This window comes from Myotis myotis, unplaced genomic scaffold (genome assembly GCF_014108235.1).
Source record: "Myotis myotis isolate mMyoMyo1 unplaced genomic scaffold, mMyoMyo1.p scaffold_m19_p_8, whole genome shotgun sequence".
Taxonomy (NCBI): Eukaryota; Metazoa; Chordata; class Mammalia; order Chiroptera; family Vespertilionidae; genus Myotis; species Myotis myotis.
The window spans coordinates 46,300,946-46,328,523 of NW_023416390.1; the positions used below are offsets into that span (position 1 = coordinate 46,300,946).

General features: G+C 42.1%; 1 protein-coding gene across 1 annotated transcript; it reads right to left on the bottom strand.

Moving 5' to 3' along the window:
* Nucleotides 1-1,612: 1,612 nt before the first annotated feature.
* On the bottom strand, nt 1,613-27,578 carry LOC118661599 (cytochrome b reductase 1). The gene is made up of 4 exons (XM_036319804.1): nt 27,305-27,578; nt 14,986-15,194; nt 5,689-5,843; nt 1,613-4,833 (listed from the first exon to the last, which is right to left on the bottom strand). Exons 1-4 carry the CDS (start codon nt 27,495-27,497, stop codon nt 4,533-4,535), a joined length of 858 nt encoding a protein of 285 aa, XP_036175697.1. The 5' UTR covers nt 27,498-27,578; the 3' UTR covers nt 1,613-4,532.

Below are 27,578 nucleotides of genomic sequence, written 5' to 3' on the forward strand. Positions count from 1 at the left end.
GGCCTCTTTTAGCTACAAAGGCAGTGTTGAGTGGTTGCAACAGAAACAGTGTGGTTCACAAAACCAATATGGCTTTTTATTTTTATTTATTTATTTTTAAAACATGCTTTTATTGATTTCAGAGAGGGAGAAGGAGAGAGAGCTAGAAACATCAATGATCAGAGAGAATCATAGATTGGTTGTCTCCTGCATGCCCCCTACTGGGGATGGAGCCCACAACCCAGGCACCATGTGCCCTTGATGGGAATCGAACCTGGGACCCTTCAGTCTGCAGTCCAACGCTCTGTCCACTGAACCAAACCAGCTAGGGCCCAATATGTCTTTTTAGAGACAGTTTCCTGATCCCTGGTCTAGATTCATGGCTCCTGTCTCTAGGCATTCGTTTAGCTTCTGCTCTCACTACCTCATTCTTCAAGTATTTCCTAGTCCAAGTTCCTAGAAGAGAGAGAACCAAATTCCTCTGAAATCCTTATTCCTCAGCCTGGAATGAAATTAAAGGACATCTTCTTTTCCTGCCGCCCACCTCCCCAGCTATGGTGAGGCTGTATACAGGTGACATGTTCTCTCCCACGTTTTTCAGTCAATTGTGGCCGAGATGTAGGTAACATGGAGTCAGTAAAACACAGCTGCCTTAGAGGGGTGAGGGCATAGTGGGCACTGGTACAACTGAAAATGGAGTTAAATGAGCTAATACATGTAAAATTACATGGTAATGTACTGGAGCCATATATTTATAAAGTGTCCAAAGTACTTTCCAATTAAGATCAATCTGAAATGAAATACATGCCCCTGAGGTTAAATATATAAATCAGTGACAAAATAGGATCTATAATAATGAAAGCATATTATGCTGATTAGACCTGATGTCCTTCCGGACCACCTTCCAGACGAAGCCAGGGCTGCTGCCAAGGGATCGAGGCACCACCACGGCTGTGAGGGAGGGATCAAGGCAGACACTGCAGCTGCAAAGGCTTACTCTTGCACAAATTTCATGCATCAGGCCTCTAGTGTAACATTAGAACTCAATTCATTCACAATACTTTAGCTCTAAGGAATAATAGGACATATATTATGGTGTTATTACATGAGATACCATTAACATTTCCCAGAAGACAAAAAGTAGGTGAAAAAAAGACTAAATGAGAGGAGAAATTAAGATCGGATGAGCATTGGCACTAGTTAGATGTGAATGATCTTTCTTATTTAGAAAATAAAAACCTCAGCAATGTGTTCATTACTAATTATGTACTTTCTTGAGGACAAGGAACTAGTAACATAGAACTAATAACATTGTAATAACCAGCACTTTAAATAGGTTATTCTTCCAAGCTTTTCCAACTGGAACTGTGCCTGCTGGGGTGCTCACATTTCAGGCTGCCTTTCACACCACAGAGCATGGCTCCAGTTAAGATCCCGTGTGGAGGAGACCACGCCAGGTTTGCGAGGCTTCTAATCCTTCTAGGAATGCAAAAGGTATGGCACCCAGAGTACACTTTAGAGAGAAACCTGGCAGCGTTTTCAATAAAGAAACTTTACAAAATTTTCCATGGGAAAGAAACTCAGAACCATGCCTACACGTAACTAGCCTAAACGAATTGATAACACAGACAAATAAGTTCCAAAATAACTTTTATTACTATATAAAGCCAAGTCAAGAAAAAAATAGGTGCATATTTTTTCTACAAAATTTAAAAATACTCAAGTTATTTAATATTTTCCCATAAATGTGTTGAGATAGAAAGACAAATTCACACACACAGATATTTTTCCAGGTACCTTATAGGAATAAAGAGTAATAGTTTTCTTTCTTCTCTACTTTCCTATGTGTAGCTCTAAGACATAGCAGTTACAGTTTTCTGTTGTAAACCTGAAAAAAGGACTTTCTAAGAGAAAAATTCTATCATGTTGCAATAAAACTAGCAGGAAGCTCTACTTCATCTTTGAGCTTTTAGATTTGGCAGCTGCGGTCAACCAGTATTGCACTGGAATTTCCAACTCGGCTGGGAAAGACCCTAATTAAAAACAAGACACCCTCTTTACTTTGTCCTTTAGAAAACATACACCACTCGTCAGTATCCCTTAAAAGATGCAATTGCCTCCTTTGTCATTTGATGTAAGTCCTGCAATGCTGTTTCTCACCATCACAGCTCAAATGTAACCACACAAAGAGAAGAAAGAAAAGTCCCTTGGAAGGTGGACTCAGTTTGACACAAGGAGCATAAGAAGCTGCACACTTGATAACATTAAATCAAAACGTATATTCATTTGAGCTTCTCAATAAACCCTTCAAGAGAAAAGGCGTTAGTGTGGATTTAGATGAGTGTTAAAATAAAACTTTCCCCCCTGAAATTAGATTAGGGGTAAACCAAGCCAGATTATCTCTGCAGATGACAGAAGCTATAATTGTTAGTAGGGATCTCAGTCACTGTTTTGGAATTGATACCTAAGGCTTTCTTCTCCCCTATTCTTTCTTGTGGGCTTTTTAATGAGATATTTTTGGGGGAGATGCTTTAGGTAGAAAATATTAGCTTTTGAAAGATAAAGGTGCAATTATCTTTAGAATAGGAAGCCCATTAAAAAAAGTCTCAAAGAGAAAGTTTTTCTAGGTATATTTTGCCATGCATTGTTTTCATAAAGGCTGAGAAAGAACGGAAAGAAGCTCCTATAATATCTGTAAGATTACCCTCATATTAGCCAGAAAGAAAGACAAAAGAAAGGGCTGAGATGAGGGGTGCTCAAATAGTTTGCAATGGAGCAGAATGTTCTAGTACCAAACCCATAATTAACTTTTCACTAATTACCTCTTTCTTGGCCTATGTAAAATGGAATGGCAGTTTCAACTTTTGAGGTTCTCATTGACCCTTCCCCTCTAAAACTCCTGGAATTCTGTACCGCTCCATGTAATGAAGTATCCATTTATCAAATGTCTGTGTGTGGCAATGGAGTTCCTCTTACCTAGCCTGCTCTACCGATATCAAACTGACACTATTACCAATTTTGGAAATAGAATTACATAAGAAAACAGTGTTTCAGAGAGGGGATTTTGAATGGTTATCCATGAAGCTTAAGGGATGTGGTGGAGTGTATTCAATATTCAATCTATAGAAGTAATTACCAGCTATCCTAAGAGGAAATCCACTAAGCACTAAAAAAGTCAAGTGTATTTGCTGTAAAACTGTAAGGTTTTTATCCTTCTTAAAGTGCTCCAGTTTAGCATTGCAGGGAAACCGAAAATCGACCCGCAAATGAAAACCATCACTTCAGCATAGACACGGCTCTAGGTTTTAGTTTAAATTAACCCCGAGAGGTCTCCATGCATGAAAGTTGTCACCTCTGGGTCGCAATTCACGACTGAGAACACAAAGCTCAAGGTATCCCCTAAAATTCCAGGCAAGTCTGGAAGGACCCCAGCTGCTGCCCCCATGAACAGCAGACCCTGAGGTCAGTCTCTCTCTCCCATCTTCAAACTGAAACTGTCCAGCAGCTAAGATCGTAAAGAACAAAAATCTCAATTGATTATCTTGAAAGCTACAGATGTTCTTGCCCAAACTTGCTTTGTCATCAAGACACAATTTTAAGAACAAAGAGGCATCAAGGTAAACCATGGCTTGTTGACCGTGGAAGGGCGCCCAGGACCTATTTCCAGGCCCTTTTCCTTGGTTATCTGAGGAATTTTGGCAAAAAGAGCCAGAAGGTAACCATTAACCATGCCACTGCACTCCAGCAACAGAAATTTATTCAGGGGAGGGTCAAAGTAGGTGCAGGTTAGTATAAAACAGAAAAAAATGGCATGGTGACGTGGTGGGACTCATGGACTGAGGAGCCAGACTGGCAGGTTTTGAATCTTGGTTCCACCACTTATGACGTTGGGGCAAGTTACTAACCAGGTCAAGCTTCAGATCTTTCATCTGTAAAATGAAGATAATCATAGTCCCTACCTCATAAGGTTTGTCTGGAGATCGAATGAGCTAATTTCTATAAAGTGCTTAGAATAGCGCCTGGCACAGAGTAAGTGCCATGCAACTACTTAAAAAAAAAAAAATAAATAAAAACAGAAACTGGAGAAAAAGTGCTCTGTGAGGTTTGTAGAGCAGTTGGTGCTGCCTAAGAATTCAGGCACATTCTTGATTTAATTGGGTTTGGAATCCGGATCATAAAATATGCCAAACCCCAGGGAAGCCTTGGGACTAAGTTGAGCTTTGGAAGAACTTCCAGGGCTGCCGCTTTATCAGATTTACCAACTGACAGATGCAGTGTGAGCATCTGCGCTCTGCAAGGCACAGGATGCGTTGGTCCTCAACAAGAGGTAACAGAACCACAGTTTATAGCTGCTATCATTTACACTGACCATCTCCTTTCCAATGCAGGTAAGTTCACAGGCCTCGATCAGTACCAACTCTTTCAAGAAATCCTACTTTATGATTAAAACAATATAAACGCTATGGAGCTCAATCATCTTATGGCTAAATAGGGGACGCTAAACTGTAGGGCTAGTTTTTAAAAGCGAAGTTACATGACTACACCTCTACCTCTTACATGGTGGACTTCTGACCACTCTCATCAAGGGCAACGTTTCTTTTCCTGGCTGCTGCTTCATTGTTTAACTCTGAATCTGATTTGTCCGTGTTGCCAAAGTTGATTGCCATGGAGCCTTCCACTCCCTCTGGAGTGCCTCCGTTTGGCTGAAGACGGAGAGAAGCTGGTTCTTTAGGACGTTTCCACTGTGGTCTGGTGACTATCCAAAACACGAGGGCCCCAAACACCAGAATCAGAAGGCCCAGGGTATTCGCAAAAACACCTTCTGGTGGGAATGTATCATAGCCAGGTGTTTTCCTAACAAAAAAATAAAAGAGAGAGCGAGAGTCAGTCCACTTACAAACAGAGTGAGACAGCAACATGCCAAACAGTTTTGAATTTATCTGCTGAAAATGCACACTGGTACAGCTTCAGTGTCAATTCCCTTAAAGCTTGATAGTAAGGGGAAATTTATGCAATCATTCACTCAGTGGAATAGTATGATATTGTTAAAAAAAACACAACAACTTTAGTATAAAAATAATATAGCTTCTGGAGCACCTGTATCACTTAAAAAATGAAAAAGGGATGATACAAAAATGTACATACACCATAATTACAATCAATAAAAACATGCACATCAAAAATATTGTAAGGGCATGCATAATTTCAATAGTTGTTTTAAGAGTAGTACACCTTGCCCTAGCCAGTTAGGCTCAGTGGATAGAGCGTTGGCCTGCGGACTGAAGGGTCCCAGGTTCGATTCCGGTCAAGGGCATGTACCTTGGTTGCGGGTACATCCCCAGTGGGGGTGTTCAGGAGGCAGCTGATCGATGTTTCTCTCTCATCGATGTTTCTAACTCTCTATCCCTCTCCCTTCCTCTCTGTAAAAAATCAATAAAAAATATATTTAAAAAAAAAGAGTAATACAACTTATTGGATTTTTGGTCCTTCTTCAAGCATTAAGTAGTATTATACTGTATAATATAATAACCTGTATTTATATATAATGTTATATTGTATTATATAATAAATGTTTTTAAGAATAAATATTTAAAATTTTTGATGTTGTAATATTTTTAAAATTTTGTTATATTTGATTACCTTTTCCCAATGAATAAGTATTTTCCACTTATAGCTTAAGTATACAATTAGGGAAACTACGTCACTTACAGGGCAAATATCAGTTTCTCAGTCACTCCCATAAGGGCTGTTGCAATCACTGTTCCAAAGATGACAAGTCCAGAATAAGTATGTAGGGGCATGAGAAATGCTCGGAGAGAAAGTGGAGCCCAAGGAAGCAGAAAGATGAAAAAACCTAGGAGAAGCTAAACATCAAAAAGTACAATGGTTATCATTTAATTTTAAGTTTTAACTATAGAAATTTAACATTATTATTTAAAAGCAATCTGTGCAAAATGAGAAAATATTTCATATAGAACTAAGGACATAAAATGAAAAGTTTTCCCACTCCAGTTCCACTAATCCAAGGTAACATCTAACATCATCTTCTAAAGCAGTGGTTCTCAACCTGTGGATCGCGACCCCTTTGGGGGTAGAATGACCCTTTCACAGGGGTTGCCTAAGACCATTGGAAAACACATATATAATTACATATTGTTTTGTGGTTAATCACTATGCTTTAATTGTGTTCAATTTGTAACAATGAAAATACATCCTGCATATCAGATTTTACATTACGATTCATAACAGTAGCAAAATTACAGTTATGAAGTAGCAACGAAAATAATTTTATGGTTGGGGGTCACCACAACATGAGGAACTGCATTAAAGGGTCGCAGCATTAGGAAGGTTGAGAACCACTGTTCTAAAGCATCCTTCCAGAAAATTTCTGTGCCTATATAAACAAACGTGTGTGCGCGCGCATGTGCGTGTGTGCACACGCGCACGCATATTTGTTTTGCATATTGTGTTCTTGGATATCTTTTCATAGCAACACATGATTATCTAGTTTATTCTTTATAAAGGCTAATATTCTATTTTGAGGATGTAACATAATTGATTCAGTTCTTTATGCGTGTTCTTGTTTCCAGTTTTTTTGCTATCGTTACATTAACAAGGCCACATGAACATTGCAGGTAAGTAGCAAGGACAAGGACAATTCAATAAATGGTGCTGGGGAAACAGCTTACCCATATGGAAAAAAAAAACCCACCAAGTTGGATCACAGCATCACATCATACACTAAGCTAATTCCAGATGAATTAAGTACTTAAATATCAAAGCTAAAACTTTAAGACTCTTGATAGCCAGTGGTTCTCAAACATTAGTGTGCATCTGAGTCACCAGGAGGGCCTGTGAAAGCACATTTTTCTGGGCCCCACCCCACAGTTTCTGACCCAGCAGGTCTGGAGTAGAACCTGAGAACCCATTTTGAGTTCATGGTAGAGAAGGTTTTCATAAACAAGTCACCGAAATAAAACATAATAACCTTAAAAGAAAACATGATTCCTGTTTTATTAAAATTGAGAATTGATTTTAAAAATACTAACAAAAGAGGAAAATACAAGCTTCAAATTGGAAGACATATGCAATACATATAAAAGGAATTTGAAACAGAACTACAAATGTTTAAGAAAAGGAAAAAGAAACTTTTCTTTTTTAATGGGCAAAAGACACGGACAGGTGTTTCTTAGAAGAGAAACAAGTAATCGGTGAAATAAACATTAAAACCACAAGAAGACATCATTTTATATCCACTAGCTTACAATAGTTAAAGCATTTGAACACAAGAGTAATACTTTTATGTCAACAAAGGAGGTTTAAACCTGGGGGGCGGGGGCATTTGAAGAGGATGCATGTTGACAGGGAAGTGCCATATGGGAATTCTTAGACCCTGCTGGCAGGAACATAATTGGGATCAACCACTTTTGAAAACAATTTAGCATTTTTTTTTTTTTAGGCTCTGTCTATAATTCCACTCCTAAGTATACATCCAGAGAAACCTTTGTATATGAGAGCCAGGAAATGTGTATCTGAATGTCTAATGTCACAGAGAATAATTGAAAATAACCCAAATGTCTAATAGCATGAGAATGAGTAAGTAAATTTGTGGTATAGTTATATAATGGAACACAAAAGTAAAAATGAATGAACTAGAGGAAACAAGATAGTTGAATCAGTACAATGAAAAGAAAGGTTGCAAAAGAATTAAAACATAGTTACATTAGGCTACATATATTATGAGACTTTTAAAAGTTAAAGGAAAACTAACCGATATGTTGTTTAGGGATTCACAGTATGTGATAAAATTATAAAAAAAAAAACAGAGAGTGAGAAAAGAAAAAAAAACTTCAGGAAAATGGTTACCTTCATGGGTTGGGATAGGTGGAGAGATGTGGGGTCAAGGTGGGTCGGGATTCTATGTTTTCCAAATTAGGTTGATGGTGGAATCACGAAAATCAATTTTATTATGATACATAATTTCAATATACATACAAGAGGTGTTTTGTTGAATCCTCACTTGATGATATTTTACCATTAATTTTTAGAGAAAGTGGAAGGGAGGGGAAGAGTCAGACTTGGGGAATGGAGCCTGCAACCAAGGTATGTGCCCTTGACCAGAATCAAACCTGCGACCCTTCAGTCTATGGGCCAACACTCTAACCACTGAACAAACCACCTAGGACCGTGGTTGGCAAACTGCGGCTCAACAGCCACGTGCGGCTCTTTGGCCCCTTGAGTGTGGCTCTTCCTAAGCCTTAGGAGTACCCTAATTGAGTTAATAACAATGTACCTACCTATATAATTTAAGTTTAAAAAATTTGGCTCTCAAAAGAAATTTCAATCATTGTACTGTTGATATTTGGCTCTGTTGACTAATGAGTTTGCCGACCACTGATTAGGACAAGAGTTTGTTATTTTTAAAAAGTGGCTAGATCTTACAAATAGAAAAGAATTCTACACTGGAAAGGCTTTATGACCCATAGATACACAGGAGGAAGTGTATTGCTTGTCTTGTTTTCCTGCCTGCCTCACCTTCCCTCCTTCCTCAAAGGACACAACAGACTTTGTGAGTGAAGTGCACAGCAGTGTGGGCGTAAGCGAGCCACAAGCAGGCTGCAGCTCTCCACCCACAGGGGCAGCTAGGAGAACCTCCACTTGGAACTCTTCTAGTTCAGAAAGAGAAACCACTTCCCCTTTTTACTCTTAACCTAACAAATCTGGTAGAAACACATCTCTGTCAAAGCTGTATTTTTATGGCTCGTGTATTTTTTCAACTAAGGATGTGGAGGCAGGAATCTTCGTGAATCGTAATAAGGACAGAGCTGGGCTCCTATCAAAGGTGAAGAAAGCAAGTTTAGAATTGGTTTCTTTCCACTGGGAAAGGAAATGTTTTTTCATTTAATTTCTTCCTGAGTGATCTGTTCTGTCACTTCTATGGACAAGCAATGCAAATACTTAAAAACAGCTTTTAGGCAATAACAACAAAAATAAAGCTGGAATGTCGTCATTTTTTCCACAACAGGAACAGGAAGCCATTCACCTGGCTCCTGAAGGAACAGCCAGAAGACACCAAGCACGACTCGAGTGCTCACAACTGTGGTGAGGAGATGCTGTTTGCTTAATTTAGCTTAAAAAGTCATGTATGTGTGATTTGTACGTAACATATGTGGCTTACTTCTGTTTCAAACAAAAGAGCTACACATTCAAGTCAAACAAGATATAGTTTAAAAATTAATAATCCCCCAACCAACCCTACCCACCCCCACAGTTATAGCAGTTAGGTATATGTTCCCATACCTTTCTTTGAACATCTATACATATATGCTTTTTTCCTCCCCTCTCCCATTTTCTACACACATTACTCTTTAGTATTGTTTACACTGAAATGCATACCATGGATTTTACTGCTGATCAGTAGATATAACTACATTCTTTGTAACAGCTGTATAATTGCCAACAATATGGATTTACCACAAATGATTTAACCATTCATTCCTTTATTTGGACATTTATTTTGCTTCCCGCTTCTTGCCTATACGAACAATGCTACACTAAACACCCTTCTTTTTTTAAAAAAAAAAATATGTATTTTATTGATTTTTTACAGAGAGGAAGGGAGAGAGATAGAGAGTTAGAAACATCGATGAGAGAGAATCATCGATCAGCTGCCTCCTGCACATCTCCTACTGGGGATGTGCCCGCAACCCAGGTACATGCCCTTGACCGGAATCAAACCTGGGACCTCTCAGTCCGCAGGCCGACGCTCTATCCACTGAGCCAAACCGGTTTTGGCTAAACACCCTTCTTAGAGTTCCTTATATCATGATGGTAGGGAGCAGCTATAGGGTCAAGCCTCAGACTGACCTGTGGCAGAGCCACCTACAAGTCCCAGCTTGGAGGGCAGAGCCCTCCTAGCACAATTAAGCTTGACCGTATAGGTCTCCCTTGTTCCTGGGTAGCTAATGGGCTGTGGGAGGTGCAGCAAGTGCTACCAAAACAAGGCTTGAGTAACAAAATAGATTTGAAACTCACAAGAAGATTGTAAACATGTTGACCACTCACCTTGTTTTGCTTTGTGTGATCTGACTATAAAATAAAGCTTGGCTTACAGGCTGTGTCACTGTTGCCTCATCCAGGCACAGTGATCCTACCTAGCCCCAACTGTATTCTCTTGTCTGTCTTCTTTAATCCTTCACCGCCCCTTCTCAGGTTCCCTCCTGGCTGTGCTGGACACGGTTCAGACAATATGTTATTTCTGCTCCCCACCAAATGTGCCATTGCTAGGTCAAAGAGTAAGTGAACCATTGCTAATGGAGGGGAACACAGAGAGGACTATAGGAACTGAGGACAACCCTCAGCCAACAGTCAGCAAGGAACCAGGTATCTCAGTCCCACAGCCGCAAGGGAGTGGACTCTGCCAATAACCTGAATTAGCTTGCAAGCTGATTGTACCCCCAAAGTCCACCTGTAAGAGCCCAGGCCAGCTGACACCTTAATTTTGGCCTTGCGAGACCCAAAGCAGAGAAAACAGACAAGCCAATCTGGACTTCTGATATACAGAAACTGTGAGGTAATAAATTGGTGTTGTTTTAAGCCACTAAATTTGTGGTAATTTGTTCCGGCAGCAATAGTAAACACTAACACAACTGTTCATGGCTTTTTTTTGGATCTTTATTTTTCTTTTCTTGGTTTATTTTGCTATTCTTTTTAGTTTCTTAAGTGAATACTTAGTTTATGTATTTTAAGTTTTCTTTCCAAAAAAAAAAAAAAAAAGCATTTAAGCCTATATTTCTCTGAGAACCATTTTAGCTAAGACCCATAGATTTTAGAATAAGTATTCTTTTTTTGCTAATCCCTAAATATTTCTTAATTTTACATATTAAGATATAGAGCAGAGTATAAATTAATTTTTAGAAAAATCATCCAGATTTACAAGCATAAATTTAATAATGAGGAGGCATATCTGGTATGAAAAGCTTTTTATGTGTCCGCAAGAAGCAGAGGCCGAAGTAACCGCTTGAGCTAAAGCTGACCCTGAAAAGCTTTTTAGCTTTAAAAGTTTACTACTCCTACTCCTACTCCTACTCCTACTCCTACTACTACTACTACTACTACTATACAAGGAATGCTTATGTGTTTAGAAAATTCAGAAAATAAAAAGAAAAATAATGCACATCTTTCCAGATGTTCAAACAATGCCTTGTCATATAACTAACTCAGTAAAGGCATTTATTTAGCTACCGTGCTCAGGAGTACAGAACCCTTTCACGGCGAAGCTACAAAGAGTTTGGGTAATTTCCACGCTGGTCCTCAGAAATACAGCCCTCCGCTGCGAATGCTCAAACACGAGCTGAGTGATCATGGGGACATCATGGAAACAGAACCAAGAGCCACTGACTGTGTAACCTGTGCATCCTCAGCACCTTGAAGGCTATGTCACTAAAGGGCTGTGTGAGGTGAGTCGATGCTCCCCACAGGGCTCGGGCTCTGGAATTCTGAGGTGGCGCAAAGGAAGTGGAGCAACGCCAGGCGAACCAACCACTGCAAGCGGAAGAGGCAGCTGAAAAAAGTCCTAAGGAAATGACAGGAGGTGAAGAGGTTCCCCAAAGCAACTGTCTCCAGGTCAATGTTCCCTGCAGTTGTCATCCATCCACTTTGAGATATTTTCCTTGCTTCTTCCTGACCAGGAAGATCATGTTTGCTGTAGGGTTTCCTCTGTGCTCCTCTCCTGTCTGGCACCTTTCCACTCCCCAGTCCCTACCTCTGGGCATGGTAATGCAACCTTAAATAATTAATAGTGTCGGAAAACTAAGATGGCGGCATAGATAAACACCGGGAAATTGCTGCCTCCCACAACAAGTGAAAAATACAACAAAAACACAAAACGGACATCATCCAGAACTAAAGGAAGGCTGGCTGAGTGTAAATTCTACAACTAGAAGGAAAGAAAAGCACACTGAGAGCCAGGGGAGCTGCGGAAGTAAAGTGCAGAGGTACGGGGGCTCGCGCCCACGGAAAGGGGCTGGCACCTGAGGACACGGCTGTCTTTTTGAATCCAGAGGGAGTCACAAGCTCCCAGCGGCTCTGAACTCCGGTTCCGGGAAGTCTCTGGGGACCCAGGACTCATACGGGGAGAAACTGGACTGTCTGGCAGCGGGCGAACTTGAGGGTGGCTTTCCCTCAGAGGTGCTTGCAGCTGTTACCGGGACACTGAGACGTGCGACTCCTTAGGGCAGGGCTAAGGATCCGCCATAGCTGCTTGCTCCGCCCTTTGATTCCTTGAGACCCCGCCCCACCCAGGCTGCGGCAGAGGCTTTTGCATAGGAATGCCCTGGCCCTTTGCAACCTGATAATTACCTAACTGCAGCCAGGCCAGACAGACCCAGAACTTCCAAGAGAAGGCCCAAGGCCCCACAGCAGCTTGCATTGCTTCACAGCTGGGCCTCATCTGGGCACCTCCAAACTCCAAAAAAGGAAGGGGAATCTGCAGTTCTCTTCGTAGCTCCTGCTGTGTAACCTCAGGCAGAGACTAAATTAGCACCTCCTTAGATCCAAGAGCCAGTGTACCCAGTGGCCAGAGTGGGACCATCCAGATTACAACTCCTCAGATCCATAAGGGACACACTCAGGGGGCAGACTCACTGAGCACCAAAGCCCCACTGAAGCAAGTCTTGCCCCAGAAGGGTGTCTTCAGCACAGAAGTTCTCCCACTGAAGACACAGCTGATTCTCACTGCCAATTGGCCTGGAGGTCAATTCCTCCCAGTGATCCTACAACAACCAAGGCATAACTACAACAAGACTGTGCACAAAGCCCACAAGGGGGTGCACCAAGAGTGTCCACCTCAGGTAACTGGGGAGGCTGAGCCACTGGGCCCTACAGGACACCTAGCACACAAAGCCACTCTTGGGCAACACAGGGAAGCAGCCAAAATGCGGAGACAAAGAAACAGGTCACAAATGGCAGAAATGGAGGAAAGCAAACGACTGGATATAGAGTTCAAGGCCACGTTTATAAGGTTTTTCAAGAATTTTATGGAAACCACCGATAAATTTAGTGAGTCCCTCAATAAGTATAGTGAGACCCTGGGGGACATGAAAAAGGACCAACTAGAAATTAAGCATACACTGACTGAAATAAAGAATAATTTACAGAAATCCAACAGCAGACAAGAGGATCCCAAGAATCAAGTCAAAGATTTGAAATATGAAGAAACAAAAAATACCCAACCAAAGAAGCAAAAAGAAAAGAGATTCCAAAAATATGAACATAGTGTAAGGAGCCTCTAGGACAACTTCAAGCGTACCAACATCAGAATTATAGGGGTACCAGAAGAAGAGAGAGAGCAAGATATTGAAAACCTATTTGAAGAAATAATGACAGAAAACTTCTCCTACCTGGTAAAAGAAATAGACTTACAAGTCCAGGAAGCGCAGAGAACCCCAAGCAAAAGGAATCCAAAGAGGACCACACCAAGACACATCATAATTAAAATGCCAAGAGCAAAAGACAAAGAGAGAATCTTAAAAGCAGCAAGAGAAAAAAAGTCAGTTACCTACAAGGGAGTACCGATACGACTGTCAGCTGATTTCTCAACAGAAACCATGCAGGCCAGAAGAGAGTGGCAAGAAATATTCAAAGTGATGAATAGCAAGAACCTGCAACCAAGATTACTTTATCCAGCAAAGCTATCATTCAGAATAGAAGGTCAGATAAAGAGCTTCACGGATAAGAAAAAGCTAAAGGAGTTCATCACCACCAAACCAGCATTATATGAAATGCTGAAAGGTATTCTTTAAGAAGAGGAAGAAGAAAAGGAACTCTTACCATTTGCCACAGCATGGATGGAACTGGAGAGCGGATAAATACCACATGATCTCACTCATTTGTGGAATATAATGAACAACATAAACTGATGAACAAGGACTGATCCAGAGACAGAGAGGCATTGATTGGACTGTCGGGCCTTGGAGGGAAGGTAGGGTAGGGTGGGGGTAAGGGGGAAAGATCAACCAAAGGACTTACATGCAAGCATATAGGCCTAACCAATGGACACGGACAACGGGGGGGTGAGGGCATGAGCGGGGGGGGGGGGGGGTAGAGGGTAACGTGGGGACAAGGACACATATGTAATATCTTAATCAATAAAAAATATATTAAAAAATAATAATTAGTAGTGTCATATAATTAACTTTAATTAACGTTCAAAAAGCCTTAAGCAGAAAAGTGACAAATAAATGCCTGGTAAGAGGTCCTTTTTTTTCAGAGGTCATACATTCATATATTTTGTAAATTCACTCCAGTTTCTTACTTTTCTATCTACAGAAAACTGTAGCTCACAATGATGTCCAAAATAAGGGAGTTGAATGTATACTGTACTAACTGAAGAAAGGAAGTAAATCAACACAGTTTACAAAGATTTTTCAATAAAGTGGTTAACACCATAAGGACTTTTAAAATTTACCTTTTCTTTAGTGACCTAGAACAGCCAAATCCCTATCACTCTCCATTAACTTATGTTTAAATATAGTGCTGTCCAAAGTATGTATTTTTAGTAAGCGAGGACAGAGGAAAAATAAAATAAACACTGAGTCTTCAAACTCAAAGAATCAATGAGATACAAATTCATCTTTTCATGCATAAAGTTAAACCTAGAAAACAGATGTGACTGAATGTGGAAATCTATAGCTCTTGTCTGTGCTAGTTTATTCAGCACATGAAACTTGAAGTCCCAGCAACACCAGTCTAGATGTGATCTGTGGGCAATTTCCCTGTAGATACATATGCCCATATTTAGAATCTCACATTCAGGCTCACAGGCTGTAAATACTGCAGGTCCCCAGCCTCCGCAAGGGGAAATACTTATAATGGAAACAAGTGGAACAAGGACTAGTGGGAATGAGAAGATGATTTCCAACAAAATATTAATGTATAGAAAACATCTACAGTATCTGAACTGCTTTACTTTTTACACCTTGTTTATAAACTTACTGAGACACTGACCTGTGACATGAAGAGTATGACAGCTGTCAGTCCAATCCAGCTATGTAGACTGTACATATTGGGGATTTTCAGCGTATTGTGGAAATCAAAGACAGCCACCAGAGAAATAATGGCAAGAATGGCTGCAACGAAGTGTAACCCCGCGTGGATGGATTTCATCAGGAGCTTGCTGCATTTCCAGGTCCATGGCAGTCTGTATACAATGATGGCTACAGGGAGACAAGGGGGGGCAGAATGTGGGTGTGTGTTTTTTAAATCCGCACAATACACAGTTTGACACACTGAACACTCCCTTCCATGGAAGCCTTTCCTCTTGGTTTCTGCTTCTACCTTCTTCCCACCTTTCAATGGTTTTTCTTGGGCTCTTTTGCTGGCTTCTTCTTTACTCCCAACTTGTGACCAAACTTTGGTGCCCCCAGGCTCAGTCCCAGGGCTGTCCTCCTGCTCTTGCTGTGGGTGACCTCATTCACTCTTTCACTGAGGTGCCACCTACATGGCAGGGACTCCGGAACTTTAATCTCCAGCCCAAAACTTTCTTCTGAACTCCAGACCCACATCATCCAACAGCCTCTTGACATCCATATAGATGCCTCCTAAATATCTCAGACTTCACACATCCAAAACTAAATTCTTAATCTTGTGACCTGGTTTCTTTCTAAAAATGTTTTAGTTTGATAAGAAAAAGGCAGACTAAGGATGAGAAAAATATGCAAAAAGATTTAAATAAGACAAAAGAGTAGATCCAAGTGGCTAATAAACATAAGAAAGACATAAACTTCATTATTCAACAGAGAAATACAAATTAAAATCAACTGAGAACACCTTTACCACATGTCTGAATGACGATACGGAATACTGAAGCGGATGTGAAACAATCAAAACTCTCATGTTATGCTGATGGGAGCTTAAATGAGAACAAAGACTATGGAATTTAGCAGTATCTACTTCAGCTACACACGTAGGCATACCTTAGAATCCAACAATGCCACTCCTAGGTATACACCCCAAAGAAACACGTTCACCAAAAGACATGCACTAGGATATTATTAGTAGCACTATTTGTAATGGTCCAACCTGGAAACTCCCCAAATGCCCATCAATAGAATGAATAATAAAGTGTGATATATTCATTCACATCACTTAATAGAGCAAAGAAAACAAATAATTTATAACTAGAACATCACCCAACAATATGGATCAATCCCAAGAAACAAGATATGAACAAGTATGTCTTGTATGAGTCAATTTATATGAAGTATAAACACAGGTAAGACTCATCTATGCAATAAGGAAAGTCAGGCTAGTGGTTGCCCTTGTGAGGAAGAGTTATAGCAATTGAAAGGGAATACACAGGGGTTTCTGTTAATATCCTCTTTCTCAGTCTGGGTGCTGGCTACATACCTAGATTCATCAAGCTATACATTTACATGTACACTTTTTGGCATATAGATTAAATTTCAACAAAGAAGATTTTTAAAACAGGTGGTTTTTTTAAGTGTCCTGATTTAAATAGTGGATTACACGGCCAGCTTGCAACTACTTTGTGTGCTGAAGACAATACCTGCCTCACCCCACCTCTTTAGTCCATGTCAGAGAAAATGTAGAGACCTGGAAATGTATGGTCGGTTGAAAAAGTTTAAAGAATGCTTCCTTGGAAGATGGATCCCACTACATCAGCAGTGTATCATGTAGATTTCCTAATTCTAGCAAGAAAAATAAAAGCCTCTTCCCACCAAAGATATTTATGAATTAAATATATGAAACTTCATAAAATCATAAAAATGTAAGGGATTCCATTTTCAGACAGAAACATGTCTAAAACCACAAAGACAGATGTGAAGTCAGCCTCTTTAAAGCTTCCACATGAGGTGTCGCAATCATCATATCAACCAGGCTCCACCCCAGGGGAAGGAATCTCAGATGAGGGAACTTGAAGATCTTATAGATAATACTCAGAAATGTGTTTGCTTCAAAAGCAAGTTATGAAGAGTAAATCACAAGAGCTTTTTCTCCCCAATTTGAATGATATTACATCAAAAATTTCCAAAATCAAAACTAATCTCTGATGTTGAAATCAGGCGTGATTCTCATGACTGAGAGGAGTTACAAGGGTTACTGGGGGGATTCTGGTGCACTTGGAATAGTGTTTCATGATCTGGGTTCATGAGTGTGTTCATGTTATAAAAAGACATCATTTATGATTTAAGTACTTTTCTTCAATAAAAAGTTTACCTAAAGAAAAGAGTTATCAAAAAATTCAAAGACAACTGTGTTCCCAGTGAAAACTTTTTAACTCTTCTCAATCCTATAGGCATCCGAGGGAAATGTGTCAAATATTCCATAAAACTGAGATCTACCCCCATTGGGTACTGAAACTTGATTTTTTTTTTTTTAATTTAAAAAAAATATTTTTTTTTTCTTGATTTCAGAGAGGAAGGGAGAGAGAGAGAGAGAGAAACCTCAATGATGAGAATAGAATCAATCTTTTTTTTTTAAGAAGAGAAAAACTCTAAACAAGACCTCCAGGTACTGAAAATCTGTAATTGTCTGGGCCCATTTGTATCAGAGGCTAGCACATCTTTTCCTGCAGAGCCCTTAAGAGCTGACTCTTAGACTAATAGGACAATATGTTTTATTTATTATCCCGAATCATAAATAAAAGATTAAATTATGCTTTATTTGTGCTACTGCTGGAGAAGGAAAGCTAGTGTGTAACGAATTTGTTTGAGTAAACAAATGTTTTCAAATCAAGTTTATAAGGTTTAAAAATCAGGTGTTCACAGTTTCATTCCCAGTCGGGGCACGTGCCCAGGTTGTGGGCTTGATGCCCAGTGGGGGGTGTGCAGGAGGCAGCCAATCGATGATTCTCTCTCATCATTGATGTTTCTATCTCCCTATATATATATTTATTTCAGAGAGGAAGGGAGAGGGAGAGAGAGATAGAAACACCAATGATGAATCATTGATCAACTGCCTCTTGCATGCCCTCTATTGGGGATGGAGCCTGCAAACCAGGCATATGCCCTGACCTGGAAATTGAACCATAACCTCCTGGTTCATAGATTGATGCTCAACCACTGAGCCACACCAGCCGGGCTCTATCTCTTCTTTTAGTTTCTAGCTCAGGTTAGGGTGCAACCCCCAACCTCTTCCCTCCGTCCTGCCTTACATTTTATTCCTACCAGCTCTAAGCTCTTGCTTATAAATTTTCATGTTGGCAAAAATCTTCACATTTGTTCACTTTGGGTGGTGAGCACATGGCAAGCTGTTTATTATTTTCTGTATGCTTTAAAGAATTCATAATAGTTCCAAAGTGTAAAAACACTGCTGTAAGCTTGCAAATCCATAGCCAACTAGTCTCAACGACTACTTAGGCAGCTTGTGGAAATCTGAGGGGCTTTCCTGAGTGAGGCACGGGATTCTCAGCAGCCATCCTGGCTAAAGAGAAGCTCTGCTGGATGGTGGAACTTGCTTCAAAAGGCTGTCTGGATACATGAAGGATAATCGCAAAACAACGCACTTGCATAAGATGTTCATGTGCTTTAAAAATGTATAAATAACCAAAATGCGGTGGACTTCAGGAAAAAAGGGCAACCTTAACAAATCAGACCGCATTCTTCAACAACAGTCTATTCTCAACACTTAGAAAACTGCCTGGAGAGCCGAATTTAAATATTTCTTGCTTCTTTGGCTTGGCACTTCCCTAGACACCATTCCTGAGGTTCAGTGGGAAGGAAGAAAAAGGTCTCATAAGCCCATGAGGAGGGGAACAGCTATCAAATAGCTACTTGTGACTGAAACAAGAGTTTTCTGTTAGAGATCCTAGTTGACAGACCATTTTCCACCAGAAAAAGAAGGGAAACATAAGCACATACAGATGTTTGACTTATGCTGGGGTGACAGCTCAGCAAAGCCATCCTCAGTTGAAAATATCGTGACGCATCGAACATCATAGCTTAGCCTAACCTACCTTAGCCATGTTCAGAACACTTACATTTGCCTATAGTTGGACAAAGCCACCTAACACAAAACCTGTTTTATAATAAAGTGATGAATATCTCATGTAATTTATTATGTGTATCACTTTTGCATCGTCATAAAGTGAAGAATCCTAAATCAAATCACCACAAGTCGGGGACCATCTGTATATGTGAGAAACACATTTAACATCTTTAAAAAAAAAAATTATTCGCCCTAACCGGTTTGGCTCAGTGGATAGAGCGTCGGCCTGCAGACTCAAGGGTCCCAGGTTCGATCCGGTCAAGGGCATGTACCTGGGTTGCAGGCACATCCCCAGTGGGGGGTGTGCAGGAGGCAGCTGATCGATGTTTCTCTCTCATCGATGTTTCTAACTCTCTATCCCTCTCCCTTCCTCCCTGTAAAAAATCAATAAAATATATTAAAAAAATGTATTCGTAGTGGGACCTGCTATTGTAGTAAATTTAAAAATAAATGAAATGCTCTAGCTGGTTTGGTTCAGTGGATGAAGCGTCGGCCTGCAGACTGAAGGGTCCCGGGTTAGATTCTGGTCAAGGGCACATGCCTGGGTTGCGGGCTTGATCCCCAGTCAGGGGGGTGCAGGAGGCACTGGGAGCGGGCCTAAGCCGTTAGTCAGAATCTTTAGCACTGCACTGGCCAGCCATGAGCCAACTTCTGGCTGAGCGGTGCTCCCCTTGTGGAAGAGCACTGACCACCAGGAGATAGCTCCTGCGTTGAGCTATGGCCCCTGGTGGTCAGTGCACATCATAGCGACTGGTCATTCCGCCGTTAGGATCAATTTCCATATTATCCTTTTATTATATAAGATTATGTATAGGAGAAACCAAGATGGCGGCATAGGTAAACACCGAAATTGCTGCCTCCTACAACAACTTCACAAATACAACAAAAAGACAAAACGGACATCATCCAGAATTACAGGAAGGCTGGCTGCGTGGAAATTCACCAACTACAAGGAAAGAGAAAAGCACACTGAGGGTCAGGAGCTGCGGAAGTAAAGTGCAAAGGTACGGAGGCTCGAGCGCGCGTGGAAAGGGGCCGGTACCTGAGGACACGGCTGTCTTTTTGAATCGGGAGGGAGTCACACGCTCCCGACTGCTCTGAACTCCAGTTCCAGGAAGTCTCTGGGGACCCAGGACTCATACGGGGAGAAACTGGACTGTCTGGCAGCGGGCAGAACTCGGAACTCGAGGGCGGCTTTCCCTCAGAGGTGCTTGCAGCAATCATCGGGACACTGAGACATGCGGCCCCTTAGGGCAGGGCTGAGGATCTGCCATAGCTGCTTGCTCCGCCCTTTCATTCCCTGAGACCCTGCCCCACCCAGGCTTCGGCAGAGGCTTTTGCATAGGAATGCCCTGGCCCTTTGCAACCTGAAAATTACCTAACAAATTACAGCTGGGCCAGACAGACCCAGAACTTCCAAGAGAAGGCCCAAGGCCCCACAGCAGCTTGCATTGCTTCACAGCTGGGCCTCATCTGGGCACCTCCAAACTCCAAAAAAGGAAGGGGAATCTGCAGATCTTTTCGTAGCTCCTGCTGTGTAACCTCAGGCAGAGACTAAATTAGCACCTCCTGAGATCCAAGAGCCAGTGTACCCAGTGGCCAGAGTGGGACCATCCAGATTACAACTCCTCAGATCCATAAGGGACACACTCAGGGTGCAGTCTCAGTGAGCACCAAAGCCCCACTGAAGCAAGTCTTGCCCCAGAAGGGTGTCTTCAGCACAGAAGTTCTCCCACTGAAGACACAGCTGATTCTCACTGCCAATTGGCCTGGAGGTCAATTCCTCCCAGTGATCCTACAACAACCAAGGCATAACTACAACAAGACTGTGCACAAAGCCCACAAGGGGGTGCACCAAGAGTGTCCACCTCAGGTAATTGGGGAGGCTGAGCCACTGGGCCCTACAGGACACCTAGCACACAAAACCACTCTACTAACACAGGGAAGCATAAAAAATGTGGGGACAAAGAAACAGGTCACAAATGACAGAAATGGAGGAAAGCAAATGACTGGATATAGAGTTCAAGGCCACGTTTATAAGGTTTTTCAAGAATTTTATGGAAATCGCCAATAAATTTAGTGAGGCCCTGGAGGATATGAAAAAAGACCAACTAGAAATTAAGCATACACTGACTGAAATAAAGAATATACAGAGATCCAACAGCAGACAAGAGGATCCCAAGAATCAAGTCAAAGATTTGAAATATGAAGAAACAAAAAATACCCAACCAAAGAAGCAAAAAGAAAAAAGAATCCAAATATATGAAGATAGTGTAAGGAGCCTCTGGGACAACTTCAAGCGTACCAACATCAGAATTATAGGGGTGCCAGAAGAAGAGAGAGAGCAAGATATTGAAAACCTATTTGAAGAAATAATGACAGAAAACTTCTCCTACCTGGTGAAAGAAATAGACTTACAAGTTCAGGAAGCACAGAGAACCCCAAACAAAAGGAACCCAAAGAGGACCACACCAAGACACATCATAATTAAAATGCCAAGAGCAAAAGACAAAGAGAGAATCTTAAAAGCAGCAAGAGAAAAAAAGTCAGTTACCTACAAGGGAATACCCATACGACTGTCAGCTGATTTCTCAACAGAAACCATGCAGGCCAGAAGAAAGTGGCAAGAAATAGTCAAAGTGCCGAGGCCGGTTTGGCTCAGTGGACAGAGCGTCGGCCTGCGGACTGAAGGGTCCCGGGTTCGATTCCGGTCGGGGGCATGTACCTGGGTTGCGGGCATATCCCCAGTGGGGGATGTGCAGGAGGCAGCTGATCGATGTTTCTCTCTCATCGATGTTTCTAACTCTCTATCTCTCTCCCTTCCTCTCTGTAAAAAATCCATAAAATATATTTATAAAAAAAAAAAAAAAAAAGAAATAGTCAAAGTGATGAATAGCAAGAACCTACAACCAAGATTACTTTATCCAGCAAAGCTATCATTCAGAATTGAAGGTCAGATAAAGAGATTCACAGATAAGAAAAAGCTAAAGGAGTTCATCACCACCAAACCAGCATTATATAAAATGCTGAAAGGTATTCTTTAAGAAGAGGAAGAAGAAAAAGGAACTCTTACCATTTGCCACAGCATGGATGGAACTGGAGAGCATTATGCTAAGTGAAATAAGCCAGTCAGAGAAGGATAAATACCACATGATCTCACTCATTTGTGGAATATAATGAACAACATAAACTGATGAACAAGGACTGATCCAGAGACGGAGAGGCATTGATTGGACTGTCAGGGCTTGGAGGGAAGATAGGGGAGGGTGGAGGTAAGGGGGAAAGATCAACCAAAGGACTTATATGCAAGCATATAGGCCTAACCAATGGACACGGACAACAGGGGGGTGAGGGCATGAGCGGGGTGATGGGAGGGTAGTGGGTAACGTGGGGATAAGGACACATAAGTAATATCTTAAGTAAATAAAAAATATATTAAAAAAAGATTATGTTAACAAGATATTATAAAAATTAAGTCACAAAATTTTTATTAAAATGTTTCTTACATACCGTTATATTGGCTGGGCTGCAAAAATATTTGTTGTGGGCCGTGAGTTTGACATGCTTGTTTTAAAGGCTACTATTATCACCACACATAAATGGCTGTAAAGTTGAATTTTATTACTAACAATTTAATGATGGTACAGAAATAATCATTCATTCTTTCAACGACTACTTATTGGCTTACCATATGCCAGTTCTAGGCATCACTCTAGTTGCTGGGGATACAACAGTGGACAAAATAACCATATCTAAAACATTTTTATTAGTTATATTATAAACAGATCCATATGCATTTATTTATAACAAAAACTGTATTTTTGGTTTGCCTTGAATTGTTTCGTTACACTTTGTAAAAACACTTATTTCCCTAATATTGAAAGGTTTTTATTACCAATTGTGTTCCCAAGGCTGGTTTTGGAGTAGGTATTTGGGGCACTTTCTCCATTATCTTCTTTGCCAGGTTTTACCCAAGAGCCCTTTCAAATATATTTAACCGGTCTTGAAATTTGGTCACTTTTAGATACATTAATAGGATATTCCAAATGCCTTTTAAGAACTACTCTTCATTTCTTTTTGTTACTCTTTTAAATGTTACTTAAGTGTAGTTAGGTTCTCTCACAAAACCAACTTGATATCATGATACTATTCTATTTCTCTTCCTTCAGTTTATACAATAGAGTTCTACAAGTGGAAAAACAAGGAGTATAGAATTGCTGAGACTTCTTTGCGCTAAATTTATAAACTTGAATTTTCTATGTTTTACTAAAGAGCACATTCCACCTGTTGAACCTTTTAAAAGGTCAGCGGCCACTCTGAGAGCGTTCGTTTGTTTCAGTCTGCTGCGGCCTTTCAAGGTTTGTTTCTCTGATTTCCTGGCAGTATACCTGTTTCATGGGAAACTTTCTCTCAGGGAAGCACAAAGCCTCCTCTAAAGTTCTCTTTGGAACTCTTCCTCATTCATGCTCACCAGATTTCCTACCAGTTTAAATTTTTATTTTGGTTTTAGATATTCTATAGTCTGCTGTACTTTATTTTAGAAACCAAATGTCTTCCAAAATATACTTGGAGAGAGAGGGGAGAGACATTTTTTTTTTTTTGTAACTCTAGGCAAGCCTTCCTTTCTTCAGACCTTACTTCTTAAAGGTGTTTCAAAGGACTCGTACTTGTTCTCACATAGTTTCAAATACTGTTTACTGTTTGTATATTGCATTTGTAAAGCATTTTATGCTTAGAGCAATGCCTGTATGTACTTTAGCTTTTCCTTCCTCGTCTCTAAATGCTTGTGTCATGTCCATTATTAGAGATGTGAAATATTTTTTATTTATTTTTAATTGATTTCCAGAGAGAGGAAGGGCAATAAGGGTTTTCACAGAGTATAAAGAGACAATTTGCCCTAACTGGTTTGGCTCAGTGGATAGAGCGTTGGCCTGCGGACTGAAGGGTCCCAGGTTCGATTCCGGTCAAGGGCATGTACCTTGGTTGCAGGCACATCCCCAGTAGGGGGTGTGCAGGATGCAGCTCATCAATGTTTCTAACTATCCCTCTCGCTTCCTCTCTGTAAAAAATCAATCAAATATATTTTTTTAAAAAGACAATTCAAGGCACCCCAGACACCATTTCTGTTATAAATAAATGCATGCAGAACTCTTTATAACATAACTAATAAGGATGTGTTACACATGATTATTTTGGTCACTGCTGTATCCCCAGCTCCTAGGATGATGCCTAGAACTGGCATATGGTAGTCCAATAAGTAGTTGTTGAAAGAATGAGTGATTATTTCTGTAGCATCGGTAAATTAGTAACAAAATGCAACATTACAGCCACTCATGTGTGATGACTACAGTAGCCTCTTCTAAAGTAAAAGTGCCCTCTCTTCCCCTCTGTGATCCTCTTGCTTGGAGGCCAGCTTGGAAGCACTGGTTTAGCCAATCTCACAAAAGCATGGGCATCATTACATTACATATGCACAGCCTAAAAGTTTTCTCCCTGAAGCTATGCCACATAGGGGAAGAGTGTGTTATAACACAGCTAGGCTGTAGTATCTGCTTCCCTCCTGGCCTATACAGTCAACCATTTATATTCCTAGTCTCTCCGCGGGAGCCTTCCTACTGTTGGGTGCGAGGAGGTAAAAGTGAGCCAAGATTTCTGAGAACTTGAAGGTACGATGCATGTGCCTCTATGTATGAAAAAGCTATGCTCATGTCAATTAAATGTATTGTGTGGTTAAATGCTTTGCAATTCCGGAATCTAAAGAGTGAACAGGATGGGTAATGTTGACAGGACAAACATTCCAAAACTGATGCAAATACAGCAACTAAGCTGTAAGAAAACAAGGTTTGCATAAGAGCAGCAGATGAACATTTCCAAAACACCCACTTACACTTTTTTGCCCCAAAGTGAGTACAAGCAGATTTTAAAAAGTCCAAATTTTAGAGAACTAGAAATCCTTTTAGGAAAATAGTAATGAACTCTAATATGAATGAAGAGTTCCAAGGTATATAATAAATGAAGCCTTTTGCCTCTCTAAAAAAAAATATGTTTTGCAGAAAATAAGCATATTGCCATAAAAGCAGAGAAATCAACCTTGAAAAGAAGGCCACGGAAAACACACTACTCCCATCGGTAAGTTACTCAAGTGCTCTGTGACTCAGTTAGCTCTGATAGAGGAAACAATGCACTTCCCGGGCACACAGAAAGCGCTCGCTAAATGGAAACTTGTTTTCGACTTGGTCTCTTCTTTGGTAAGTCAGGATACAATTAATACTAAGTATGAGGAAAAGATACTCCACAACCTCTGGAAAATGTCTTGGTATTAGGAGCTGCTCTGAAGGCATGGCTGAAGAGATAAAGAAACTGTTCCTACTGCTCGGAGCAAGCAGAGGTGTTGACAGCTCTGGCCAAACTTAAGGGCTCCACCCACCATGAAGGAAGAGCGCTTCTGATGACAGCGGCTTTGAAACTTGAGTGTGTGTTTCTCATTTTAGTGCAATGAGAAATAACTGGGATTATCCATTGAAATAACTCACACTCCAGTGCCAGTCTCACACCAGGGAAGCATGCCGGCCATGGCTGGGTCATTAGTAATGCTGGCCACTACATCTCAGAGTGGGAGAGTGCCTGCCACACCTGCCCAAGGCTGCAGCACCGGCTTTAAACAGAAAATCTTTTCTGTAGGAATGAGGTGGGCACTTCTTTGCTTGCTTGTTTGTGGAAAGTTAAATATTGGTGAAGAAAAGGCAGCCTGCTTCCAAGAACAGGGTACCTGTTTCCAAACCCCTCCACTCTTCATCACCCCAGGGCACCACGTTCTACCTTTTTCTAAATATTTTCTCTGCCAAGGCAGAGTGCTTGGAAAGTGGTTTCAAATAAATGGCACTTGTCCCACTAGCTAGAGGTCCCTCTGGTAAAACAACTGCCGAAGGAAACTGCAGGACATCCTGGGAGGCACTAGGCCACAATATAAACGGCCAGAGGAGGGTAGGAAGAGGTAGGCAGGGGAAATGGTGAAGGGGTGAAAAAGCACCAATTTCCAGATATAAAATAAATCAGTCCTGGATGTCAGGTACAGCATGGTGACTATAGTGAAGGATGGCATACTGTATATTTGAAAGCTGCTAAGAGAGTAGATCTTAAAAGTTCTCATCACAAGAAAAAAAAATACCTGTGTGATAATGGGTCACTAACTAGATTTGTTGTGGTGACCATTTAGCTATATGTGCATATATCGAATTATGATGATAGAGACCTAAAAGTAATATAATGCTATAGGTCAATTATGCGTCCAAAATTAAACAAACGGCCATCGACGGAGCCCTTCCTCCCTCCGCTCCAGCCTCATCCAAGAGGACGCAGGCCCCGAGCTGGCTCCCCGCGCGCGTGGGCCAAAACCCCGGGACATCCTGGGCAGAAGCCAAGCAGGCCGGGCCCCCTGCTGGCATCTCCGCCCGAGTTAGTGGTCAGCGCCCAACAGGAAGCCTCAAGGGGAAGTATTCCATCTGCAGCCACATAAACAAGTTGGGCTCAAACTGAACAGTGCAGGCCGGGCCGCGAAAACACCCTTTGGAGTCCTGGCAGCTTCCCGGCCTCGATGGGTTGACTCCTCTAAGAGGAGTGAAACCAGAGCGGACGCTGCACGCACAGGGCTCCAGGGGACCAGCGCCTGAACTCGGGGCTGAGCCGTAAAGGGGCAAACCTCGCATCTCCACCCTTCCAGACCCCGGCCTTGCTCCCCTAATCTGCAGCCCAGAAAGTGCAGCGAAGGCCTCGCCTAAAGAGCGGCTTCGCGCTCCTGCCTGCGCGAATTGGGTCCACAGGGAGCGATTTCCCGGCGTGTGCACTGCCCGGGCCGGGCTCACGGCGCTCAGGCATGTCTCCTCGGCTCCCGATCCGGGTGTCGCTGGGGCGCCTCAAGTGCCCCCCAGCCACTCCCTGCAAAGAGTTAACCAAGTTCGCTCGGCGCCCGGGCCAGCTCAGCCTGGCGCCGCCGCTGCGCCCGGCCGTCCCCCGAAACGAGTCTCGCAGCGGATCCCCGCCCCGCGCGCCCGGGGCCCGCGCCGCCGCTCCTGCGATCGCTCACGTCGGCCACGGTCCCGGCTCTGCGGGACCGCGCCCCGCACTCAGGCCACCCCCCGGCGGGGGCCGACCACCGACCTCCCCCCGACCGCCCGCCTCCGGGGAGCCTCCCCCCTCCTTGGCCCTCTGCGCTCCCTGCATCCTCCCTCACTTCCTAACTCGCTCACGTCGGCCCCTCTCTCGGTCGGGGACCCCGGCCCGCGCCCCCTTCCCGCCGCCTCCCAGGAGGCGCCAGTACCGATGCCCTGGATGAAGATGAAGCCGGTGACCGCGAGCACCGGGTGCCAGTTAAACTCGGGCGCTCTCCCGTCCCAGCCGAGCCCCTCGCGGTAGTGGAGGACCCAGATGAGGGTGAAGATGACCGACAGGAAGCCGACCAGCAGCGCCGAAACGAGCAGCCCCAGGAAGCCCCGGTAGCCGTCCATGGCCATCAGCACCCCATGCCCCGCGCCGCCGCAGCCGCAGAAACTGGACTGGCCACGGCGGATCGCGGGCGTAGCCTTCTAGGAGGC

Coding starts and splice junctions, on each gene's coding strand:
- LOC118661599 (XM_036319804.1), bottom strand. CDS start 27,497: ATGGCCATGGACGGCTACCGGGGCTTCCTGGGGCTGCTCGTTTCGGCG. Junction 15,195..27,304: donor CATCTTCATCCAGGGCATCG/GTACTGGCGCCT, acceptor GTCTCCCTGTAG/CCATCATTGTATACAGACTG. Junction 5,844..14,985: donor TCATACTCTTCATGTCACAG/GTCAGTGTCTCA, acceptor TTTGATGTTTAG/CTTCTCCTAGGTTTTTTCAT.